Source organism: Nomia melanderi, chromosome 2 (genome assembly GCF_051020985.1).
Source record: "Nomia melanderi isolate GNS246 chromosome 2, iyNomMela1, whole genome shotgun sequence".
Classification (NCBI taxonomy): domain Eukaryota; kingdom Metazoa; phylum Arthropoda; class Insecta; order Hymenoptera; family Halictidae; genus Nomia; species Nomia melanderi.
In genome coordinates this window covers 9,702,197-9,713,958 of record NC_135000.1, presented here as the reverse complement: position 1 = coordinate 9,713,958, position 11,762 = coordinate 9,702,197, and the positions used below count along the sequence as shown (strand labels likewise).

Below are 11,762 nucleotides of genomic sequence, written 5' to 3'. Positions count from 1 at the left end.
TTTGCGATTGAGGAAATTGGGGTAGACTCATAGGAACATTCACTAGCAGTTTGAACCAGATTTGAGCAGTAATTAATAAGCTATAAGCGATTTTCGGGTAGGTTCTTCGCAGCTCTAAGGAAGTCGTTTTTGGCGCCATCTAGCGGACACGGCGTGGTACTAATTGGCTAGAAGTTTGAACCGTTTTGCACTATGTGGCGCCACCGATGTGGGAGGCGGGATTTTTTAAAATTATTTTCTTAAATTACCTTCGCAGGTTTTTAATAGATTAGACACGACTATTCTGTATTACAAATGAAATATTTAATAAATATTTGACAATAAACAATTAATTATAGATAGATTATATAAAGAAAGCATTTAACTCCGTTCCGAATTCTAAAGAAGAAAAACAAAATTCTAAAATCAACGTTCCCGCTGTTCCTGTTTCGTCGTTTCTTTCCATCAAGAAACCCCTCAAGGGGTCTCTTGCCAGTTTTAGCGAGATTCTTCGAGGGGGTCTTAGAACCCCCCAGAAATCTCTCGTGGGGGTTCGAGGGGTCTCTTGTCAGTTTTAGAGAGATTCTTCGAGGGGGTCCCTCCCAGTTTTAGAGAGCTTTTTCGAGGGGGCCTTAGAACCCCCCAGAAATCTCTCGTGGGGGTTCGAGGGGTCTCTTGTCAGTTTTAGAGAGATTCTTCGAGGGGGTCTTAGAACCCCCAGTTTTAGAGAGGTCCTTCGAACCCCACTGAAACTTTTCCGGGCGGTTCGAGGGGTCTCTTGTCAGTTTTAGAGATTCTTCGAGGGGGTCTTAGAACCCCACTGAACTGAAACTTTTCCAGAGGGTTCGAGGGGTCTCTTGCCAGTTTTAGCGAGGTTCTTCGAGGGGGTCTTAGAACCCCCCAGAAATCTCTCGTGGGGGGTCGAGGAGTCTGTTGTCAGTTTTAGAGAGGTTCTGCGAGGGAGTCTTAGAACCCCCTAGAAATCTCTCGGGGGGTTCGAGGGGTCTCTTGTTAGTTTTCGAAAAGTTTTTCGAGGGGGTCTAAGGGGTTTCTCGTGGGGTTCCAGGGGTTTCATATGGGGGTTCCAGGGGTTTCTTATGGAGGTTCCAGGGGTTTCTTATTGGAGTTCCTTCATGGGGTCCGTGGGGTTTCTTATGGGGGTTCCATGGGTTTTTTATGAAAAAATAATTGAGAAATAAATCGTAGAGCAAGGGGTCAATCGGTTGAATCCCGACCCGCGATCGTCCCGCCACCTATCCGCGATTAGGCGAACCTAGTTGGCTAGTAGCTTCACCGTTTCGCCGTGGATGGCGCTGATTCGGCGGGAAGTTAAGCGCCTTTTCGAAAAATTAACACAAAAACTGCAACTCCACCCACACAAATAGACTCAGTCCTTGAAGAACCAACTCTCAGACATTTAAAAATAATAGATAAATTCTGGAAAGAAACCAACATCAAGATATAACAAACACAAAATAAAACCAAACTCCCCAAATAACGGCTGACAACTAAGAGAAACGAAATGCCAATAAAAATAATACAAGCTAGTAATAAGATACTGTAACCATGTACACTATGGGCAAGAGACCATAAAAGGTGCTAAGCCTCTTTTCAATAAAAAAAAGAAAAAGAATCGAAGGAAGGGGGCGAGAAGGGGTGCAGAAATGAAACGACACTGTCTCGATTCAACGTAATCGTCATTCAATTTATTACATTTGTACATATTTAGTCTTGTTCTACGTCTCTATCGTCGTGCTCCGTCACTCGTTCAGACTCTCATCCTTTCCCTGGCCCTATCCGTCCCCCGTTCCCTGTCCGATCAGCGAAACTCAAGCGAAACCGAGACTTCTCGGCGTGACCAGATCAAACGCGTCTCGTCAGCCTATCTCCGCCCTCTGCCGCGTGTCTGTCACGTGACGCGACGCTCGCCGGCCAATGAATTCTTCTGTACAGTCAGCAACAAAATTTCAGAACATCAATCGTGCTTACAATATTTCCACAAGTTGTATCGCTGAATGTTCCTTCGATCCCATAAGAGCGCGACTCGCTCGAAGCGATAATTCCGCGATCGTTTCTTCGTTATCACGCTTCGAATAGTTTCGTTGGTGACTGTAGGTCTCTGGTCACGCCGAGCGAGACTCGGAGAGCGTGTCTCGGGCCGATCTCAAGGGAAATAGCGCGGTACTTCTGAGGGTGGCGGCTAGGTTCTCCCATCCCCCTGCGTTCCCGTTCCGTTTTCGCGTTTTATCGGTATCTTTTTTTTTTATTGGCTCTTTTTCAGATAGACGATTACGCACTGCCTCCTCTAGGGGCGAAGAACAGACTCGAGAGGCACGCGGCAACAAGTACACTGAATAACACATTATAATTCTGATTACGTTTCTTGTACTTATACTCACGTAACTAGACGCGTGGACTATACCTCGCGGCAACGATACGAACGGCTAGCCGAGCTGCGTGTCCGGCTCGGGCCGAACGCACGCGAGCGGCTGGATCGTCGTTTCCGAATTCCGACTCGAATTTCGAATTGGAATCGTCCTTTTCCTCGCGAGACGACGAAGCAAGAATTCTAATCGAGCTTCTCTTTTCCCTGCGAGTTCTCGATCGTTTCACTGTACTCTTCGTTCTCCCGAAGCGACAGCTGCAGCGCGGCGAGCCGCTCGCGCGCGTCTCGGCCGAGGAGGCGAGCGGAAAAGGAGACGCCCCAGGGGTCCGACCAACGGAACAAAACGAAAATCGATCTCGGCGATCGCTTCTGTTAACGAGACGAGCCTCGACTAGGCCCGGGAAGCTGAGTCTCGGTCGAAATGCGTCGAGTGCCAGCCGTTGCAGCCAACCTGGCGCGCAAGAGCCCGCAGGGGCAGGCGCGGTCGCCGCGAGGATCCAATCGTGAGTCCGGAGACGCCCGCCTCGGCCAGTCGCGGGGCAGGCCACGCCCCTCGGAGAGTCTGGCCACTGCGACGAGAGCGCCGGGTTCGGTGCGACGACGGTGGACAGCCGAGCGTCCGAGTTTAGTAGGCACGTTCTTATCCGGCGGAAAACAGAACGGAGGGTCTGTTCGCGAAGTGTATCGTTGCCACCCGGTATAAGTGTAGCTATGAATATACATATATACAACACACACACGCGTGAACTCCGCGTTTCCGAGGTTTCCTCGCGTTGCCGTTCGCGCTTTAGATTCTTGTCCTGGACGAGCAACGCCGAACGCGCCTGCGTCGGCGCGTTGGAATAGGGCAACGCGGCAGGTTGCGGGAACCGAGTAGAATGAAATAGAATCGAATAGAATCGAATGGAATCGGAGTGCAGGCGCGTTCAGCGTTGGATCCGCTCTCGCAACGCGCAACGATTCTCCGTTCGTCGACGTTTGCTACTCCCTCTGTCCTGCTGCTAATGATACACGTGCAGCTGATCGGCGAATATTTTGCGCGCGCGCGGTTACACACGATCATATCCCGTGGCTAGAGTAAACTATAATTCGGAGATCAGTCGTCTAATGCTATCGAGCTATCGAGACTCGGCCGTGGTGCCGCGGGAACGTTTTCTCGTTACCGTCAGATTCTGCGGCATTCTCCGATTGGAAGGTCCGGTGCGCATCCGATCCCGGACCTTTTAACCGTTAACTGTGTTTCACGAGTATACTCGTCGTGGAGAAGTCGCAGGGTTTTCTGTCGTGACGAGTATACTCGTCATGGTGGCAAGTAGTGGCCATTGGCTTTTCACAAATTACAATTTAAATAGCCAATGGTCGCTACTTTCTACCGTGACGAATATACTCGTCATGGTAAAAGGTAGTGGCCATTGGCTTTTCACAGAAATTACAATTTAAGTAGCCAATGGTCACTACTTTCTACCATGACGAGTATACTCGTGAAACACAGTCAACCGGTTAAGCGGGACAACTAATCAACGAGCGAATCGTTCGATTAACGGTCAGGCGCGGAGATCGGTTGACCAAGACAAGAATCAATAGAGATTACTGTCCGCGAGCTAGGATAATAGAACTAGCAGATTACTCGCGGTAATCGCTGTTAACGATCGTTAATAACGATTAACGAAAAGTGAATCGATTCTCGCGATTAGTCAACGAATCGGGATTAATATTAGAACACAGGAATCGTTCGAAAGTTTCGAGGCTTGACGCGATTAGAGTGAATCAAGAGTTAATCAACGAACGAAACTGTTTCGTTTATTCCACACACGTTCGGAAAGTCTGTTTACAGGCGTTCTCTCGTGCGATCGACTATCGAAATGAATTTGAACGATTAGACAACCGTCGGGAAAAGTCGAGTACTTTATCGCGAAACTTTCGAGGAATAAATAAATAATAATAGGGTGATATTAGGAATAATAAATAAATTATAATAGAGTAACGTCGCGAATAAATAGAACTAAGGTGATAAGAGTAATAGAAATAATAAATAATCATTGATAGAACCTACTAGCTTCTAATGAATCGTTCGGGACACGGGCACCACGGCCGCGCGAGAAGGTTCGTCAACGTTCGTCAACGTTAGAAGGCATAGAGTTTCTCATTTACATTACATATTTCTTATTTCTCCTCCTTTTCTCCTCTCTCAATCTCTCTCTCTCTCTCACTTTTTTTGGTTTTTCTTGTTGTTGGATTCATCCCGACGATCGTTAAATATTACCGCACACGGTAGTATCAAAATAAACCACACCGAGTGTAGAGTATGTAGAATATTCGTAAGTGTATGTATGTACAGTAGAGTTCCCTATTATACTTGCGCGACGACGGCTGCTCGAACCTGTGCGCCACGCGAATCCAGCTCAAACTTCAGAATTCTCATCGTGAATTTCCAATACTCGTCGATCGGATTCCCTCGATAAACACGCGAACTCTCAACGATTCGAAGCTTCGGAATCGAGCATAGTCTCGCTTCCATTCGCTCGTGAATAACGAGAACAGAAAATTATCGCGAAACGATCCTTGGAACTCGAAGCGTTCGCTTCAAACGAAACTCTAGAAATTTTCACCACCCGATTTCACACTGTAAAACTGTACAATTTGATATTTAACCCTTCGCACTCCAGAGGCGCCTCCAAGTCGCCAAATGATTTGACACAGCGAAACTGTAAACTTTGATGTTTAATATTAGACTTTGTATAACGCATCGATGTACGAGATATTGAAAGAAAATAGTTCTCTTCCTCGACGCACGTGAGATTTCTTAATTGAATCGAAGAAAATGTCGTCTGTATCTCATTAGAGAATATTGAATATTTCCGGTGGACTTCTGGAGTGCAAAGGGTTAATATTATACCTTACGCGACGCGTCGATTTGAGAAATATCGAAATAAAATAGCTTTCTTCCTCGATTTGATTTCTCTTCGAGTTAGTTTCGCGAGACATCGTTTTCATCCGATCGGGAAACGTTCACCTGTCTCTGGTGAAAATCTTCCCAGTGCAAAGGGTTGAACGAAACACAAATTGTCCGACTTCGAACGGTCGTTCGAAGAATTATCGCGACTACAAAGTTTCTCGAATCGAAGCTAACTATCCTCGGTTTATCCGATTTTCCACTGGTGTCAACGATTTCAGCAATGTCGCCGACGTTTCGCACAGTCTCGAGCAACGATCGCCGCAGTTTATCGTCGACGGAAGGGGTACGCAGCGCCGAGCGCTTCCGAATCGGCGTTCCAGGGTCTGATTCGATTCATTGGCGCGCTATGGCCGCGAAGAGATCGACTAAACGCTCGAGGCCGCTGGAATTCGAAATTTCCAACCGGCCTCGACGGCTGTCCGTTGATCTCGACGCGGTTCCAGCTGATTAAGAGCCTAAGTAGGCCCGTTGTGGAGGCCCTGTCCCGCGTTCGGTCGTTTCCGCGGCTGCAACACGGAACTCGTTCTCTCGTGTGCCCAGATTTTCCGGTGATTTCCGATAACAGTAAAGAGAATTTTACGACAACTCAACGAGAGCGATAAGAATCCGTTCGTCGATGATTAACCGTTCGCGGACGGACGTCGACATTTCAGCGAGATCGAATTTTCATATTTGAAGCACCGAATAGTAAATAAATGATTCGGTTACTGAAACATCAAGAGTTCGGCACGTAGTTCCCTATTCGGTTGTTCAAGTAATTTATATATAATTTAGCTTCATCTGTTGATTTTGTATATTTCAGAGAATCTTCGTCCGCGAAAGGTTAATAAGAGTTCCTCGAAAGTAATCGTTCGAATGTATACCCCTGATTCGAAGGCAGAAGCGGAATATTCAAATATTCTCGTGGAATTCATTCGAGAAAAATCGCTTCAGCCTGTTTTCCGTTGAGAAAACACGCGAGTCGTGTCGGCGCGCAGAACAGCCGCGGACGCGACAGTGGTTCTCCGTCGATCCGCGCGTCGTCTTCCGCCGGCGACGTACACGTACAGCGTGGGGTGTAAACAGAGTATAGCACAGACCGCGGAGCACGATAGAACTCACTCGAGGAAACAGTAGAATCCGCTATTTAAATTTTTACAAAATAATCATTTCCCGAGGCCGCGAGCCTCGATGAAGATTGTCGTTCCGTTTTGGTGTGTTCGGAGTATCGTCATTGTGCATTTCGACTTTCATCGACCGATACTTTGATTCCTCGGCTTCTTCGTTGGACAACGTTCGAACGAAAGGGACCCGAAACGAACAGAGAAACCCTTGGAAATCAATGAAACTGTCGAATCGAAGCGAGCAACTCGAACAATCGGGTAAATACCGATCGAACGCGATCGACCGTTTCTCAGCGTCGGCCGCGAGGTATCTCTTAGCGTTAGAAATTCGATTGTTCGCACACCCTGAGGCGAAACGCTCTCGGGGTTTGCCCGGCTAGAGGAAACGGTCCCGAGCGCGTCCTTTCGAGAAACTTTTGTCCGTCCCCGCCGAGTCACATGACCCCCCGTGAACCGTCCTCGACCGTCGAAGTCCCCTATAACGAGATTTAGAATGTACGATAATTATTCTAATTTGTTTCGTTTATAATCCTATAACAAGAGATGCGAAGTAACTAGACGCGGCAGCGAGCGGTCCGCCGTTTGCAGATCGAAAGGGTTCCTGTGGATTGTCGCGTGAACCGGCGGATCGCGCGTCGCCGCGGTTCACCCCTTGCCCCGTGACCCCTGATTCGCTAAATTTCATCCCTAACGATCCACGGAAACGAATGGAATTATTCGGGTTTAAGATTTCCACCGACGATCTGCGGGTTAACCGATTTATCGCAGGAAAGTAACGTCTAGTTTATATTAACCCCTCGGTGCCTTACGATTCGATTATTGCTCAGAGATATTTTGGAAAATATTTTAGAAGATATACTTTTGTAAAATCAACAGAACCGAAACGAGACCGAACGAATGAATCTATCGATAAATCAACGATGAATCAAAGAAAGGTAGCAACTAACGATCGTTGTTCGCGACAATGAAAATTGAACATTTTCGTCGCGGAGCAAGGGGTTGGACAACTCACATTAACAACGTTTCTAAACCTGGTGCGCACTAACACAGCTATCGACCAGAAAATCTTCAAAAATCGTCCCTTAGAAGATCCAACCCTTTCCTTGCAAACGAGTTCCATCGACACCCGAAACCGTGCAGTCATACTGAATTTCCACCCTGTATATAGTATACACACACATATATATATATCTATCTATCTATGTATATATATACCGTCAGTTGCTGGGAACTTGGCACTCGTGACGTCACGGGGGCGGAGACAGTCGCTCCGAGAGATCCAATCGAGAGTCAGGCAACGCCTCTTCGCCCTTCGTCGCGCGACCCGATTGAATGGGCGTGAACGCCTCCACCAATCAGGCGTGCGCAATCGAATCTGACCATTCGGACGAGAGTGCCAGGTTCCGTGTAACGAACGGCAGATCTCTCTCTCTCTCTCTCTCTCTCTCTCTCTCTCTCTCTCTCTCTCTCTCTCTCTCTCTCTCTCTCTCTCTCTCTCTCTCTCTCTCTCTCTCTCTCTCTCTCTCTCTCTCTCTCTCTCTCTCTCTCTCTCTCTCTCTCGCTCTCTCTCCCTCTCTCTCCCTCTCTCTCTCTCTCTCGCTCTCTCTCTCTCTCCCTCTCTCTCCCTCTCTCTCCCTCTCTCTCCCTCTCTCCCTCTCTCTCCCTCTCTCCCTCTCTCTCTCTCTCTCTCTCTCTCTCTCTCTCTCTCTCTCTCTCTCGCTCTCATTGACCAGTTCCCCATCGATTTTTATTAAAAAGTCGGCTACGTATCTCTAATTGTTGCTCGTTATTCCCTCCCCTTTCCGTTCGCTCTTACTCCCGCTTGCTTGCTCGGTAACTTGTCGACCGCCTCTTTATTTTCTGTCGCTGGTACAGCCGTTTCACAGGAGAATACACTACGATTAAAGTATATCACAGATGTTAACGAGAAGAACGTTCTAGAAACGCGCCAGAAAAAGGAAAAAGAGGAAGAGGAAATCGGGGGGAGGCTCTCTCTCTCTCCGGGTGATTTGGTTTCCTTGGACTCGGGAGAGGTGGGGGTGGGTTCTATATGCTGGACGCTGTTCTTTGGACGTACACTGCGCTGGAATCGAGAACTTTCTTTCGTTTTCTTGCTTTCAAAGTGCTCTCGGAATTTTTGGTCGCATTGGTACCAGTTAATCGTTAGTGAAAATCTCTCTGGTTCCGTTTTTGATCATTCTTGAGACGGTACCGTTGCATTTTTCGATTCTCCGATGGATATCCGTACGGTAACAGGCAAAGTAAAATATAATTGGAGTCCTAGAATACTTGGAACTTTTTCAATTTCCTGCCTCGAACACGGCACTTCCGGCAAGACGAACCGGCCGCGCAGTGTGTCCAACGAACAGCGTTCGATTATTATACTCGTCCGCGATCGTTGGTCGCCGTGGTATCATCCGGAAGAGTAACACGGCAGCTGTCCCGGTAAATAGCTGTCCACGCGAGTTCGTCGAGTGCACCAATTGACATGGAGGATAAAGATTGTACGAGTTTCAATTTGTATTCAAGATTATCACAACGTCGGATGCGTTCTTTTCCGTTTTCTTTCTTTCTTTCTCTTTTTTTTTTGGTTTTTGGTTCTTTTTTGGTTTTCTCTTCTCTCTTAGTCTTAAGGTTCTAGTCACATTTACAATTACACACCTCGAGGCTCGATTAGATTACATGTCGGTAGCGAAAGAGACAAAAATACCGTTATTCATCGACTAGAGCTATGAACTGGCCGCGGTCGTTCCTCCTTCTCCTATCAGCCGACAGTAACGATACACCTGGGCGACGAACAGAAGCGTCGGTGGACCGGATTTTCTCGTGAGAACCATTCCCAACACGTTCGTACGATTCATAGATACGTTTCGATGACTGATCAATGTTACAGTTACAACAGAATCTTCCTATAACGTCTGAAAACAAGTGACAAATCGATTCCAACGGAACGTCAGACCGACAAACTCGATCTCACGAGAGTCTTAGAAGAAGAATCGTGTTCCGGGATCTCGCAAGATCCAACGACACTTCCGTCGGTCGCTGGACTGCGAATTTCCATGGGAATACAAACGATTAATGTATAGAAATCCGTTGACCCTGTTCCACGACGGAAACCGAACCGCGAAACTTCAACGTTAAAGCTACCAACGAAAGACAATGCACCATCGACTAGACCCGTTTCAGAATGTTCAGCGAGTAGTTGAAATTATAAAGAGAAAATAGAGTGAACAGACTCCGAGTTTGAATAAACAGATTGCTCCGATTCGTACGGGAAATTAGAAGCAAGTCTCCGATTAGGTAGTTCCAAGTGTTCAAAGTTTCCGCGGACGCATGGAAACCGCAGTCGCTGGCTGCCCGTGAACGGTACACTTTGTTTCTGAAAATATCGCGTTACGAAGCGTACGTCTTACGTCTAACGGTTTTTCGATTCTCACGTTTCCCTATTACATTCCCGTTTCACCATCTCGTTCCCCCCCCCCCCCCCCTCGTTCGCAGCTAAGACAGTCCGTTTAGAAGCGCGTCGAACCGCGAGAAGGCTACGAGCTACGCGTCCACCTGAAAGGTTTCGTCGCGTTTCCCTCGTCTAGAATTCGTGTTCGTTTTCTTTTCTATTTTGTTTTCTTTATATCTGGCACTTCGGTAACGACTGTTCTCCTTGTCCGCGGTTTGGCACCGTCGTCCCGTTCCCGACGAAGCGCATATATTCTCTCCCGGTCGCTTCTCTTTCCCTCTTTTCCATCGTTTCCCGTTAATCCGACGAGCTGGAGAAAAAAGGAAAGGCGAGAAAGTGTGGTCCGATTAATTGCGGTCGTCGCATAGACTCGACGTTAATATATATATTCATGTATATATATAAATATATTTATACATATATTTATATATATATTTATATAGATCTACCTAACAGCTACGGAAACTCCTCTAATTTCATTTATCGGCGCGAGTAATGTCTACGTCGTTCCACGTTCTACCTCCAATTCCTACGGATCGACATTGTTTTCCACGACGTTTCGCGGAACGTAAAACCAGTTCCGCTGGCAATAATAGATTGTCATAGGTTCTCATTATTTGTTCATATATATATATATCTATATATATTTCTCTCCTTTTTTTCATTTTCATAAGTGCGTCTCCTCTATCCCTCATCATAATCATCATCATCGTTCGGTTCGCGTAGCAGGCCGGTCAGCCTCTATCCTACCAGCTGCCCCCCTTAGAATCCCGGTAGTCCCTAACCTCCGCGAACTCCTCTCCCTAACCTTTCATCCCCGTCCTCGAGTTTCGTTCGGCTTTGGCAAGTTCACGGCGACGAAGTGACTAGAATATAACGACTATATTGTCATGCACTACAGTCTTTTCCCAGACAGCCCAGCGCGTCTGGACGCCTGCCCTGCTCGACCGCCGTGGCGCCTCGTCGCGGACGCCGCGGGAAGCCGCCGGAAGAGAGACCGGTCCAGTCGCCGTTGGACTGTCCAGTCTCCGATTAAGACGGGTCCGCTGGTCCCCCGGAGGACGGTCTGTCGGCGGGTTCCCTGTCGGAGGTCTCCTCGGCGTCCGCCGGCTCGTCGGCGTCCTCGCAGACCGTCGACGCGTCCTCGTCGCTCGGCATCCTCTTCCGTAGCCCGCTACTGCTCGCCGAGTCGGTGTCGTCGACGTATATCCTGACATCGGTGCCGATGCTCGCGCAAACGCTGTCCGGTATGTAGACCACGGCGCTGCCTGTCCTGCTGCCGCTGCCGCTTCCGCTTCCGCTGCCGGTGACGCTGGCGCTGGCGCTGCCGTTCGTGCTGCCTATCACGCTGTCGTTGCCGGTGGACAACGGCGAAGCGTCCTCGGATTTCTCCTCGGCCACGTAGACTCGCCCGTAGCTGCCGGACCGGATCGACGAGCCGTACTGATCGGCTAGCACCACCGACGAGCCTCCAGCTTTCAGCTTGCACGGTCTCCTTTCGTTAATGATCGACTGCACGTCGAAATCGTCCGCCGGGGGAGCGGACACCCGTCTCTCGTCCTTGATCTTCGGCTCCTCGGGCTTGCCGGGCCGCGGCGTCTCGGTGCCGTTGGTCGCGCTTGCGGTCTTGGAGCCGGTGCTTCCGGAGCTGACGTTCGTCTCGGACTGCGATTGCGCGTCGCTGGACGCTCGGCGATTCAACGTCGCTTTGGACGGGTAAAAGGTGGCCGTTGGCAGAAGGTAGCGGTCGCTGGGCTGCTTCGGGCAGGACAGCGCGGCCACCGAGCCGGCCGGTGTCACCGGGGACGACGCGCTCGCCGATGGCGGTCTCGTCACGCTCAGCAGGGACTTGTCTTGCGCGTCGCTGGTCGCCTGAAACGATTC

The 11,762-nt window shown here is 48.8% G+C and overlaps 1 protein-coding gene across 3 annotated transcripts in view; it reads right to left on the bottom strand.

The window, feature by feature from the left end:
- Positions 1-1,657: 1,657 nt before the first annotated feature.
- The window catches only part of Ca-alpha1T (Ca[2+]-channel protein alpha[[1]] subunit T), an 80,057-nt gene continuing 69,952 nt past the window's right edge, over positions 1,658-11,762 (bottom strand). For all 3 annotated transcript variants that reach the window (XM_076365284.1, XM_076365283.1, XM_076365286.1), the window contains one exon: positions 1,658-11,750. In XM_076365284.1, the coding sequence (XP_076221399.1) occupies positions 10,911-11,750 (840 nt within the window). In that variant the 3' untranslated portion in view covers positions 1,658-10,910. The remainder of the gene's footprint in view (positions 11,751-11,762) is intronic.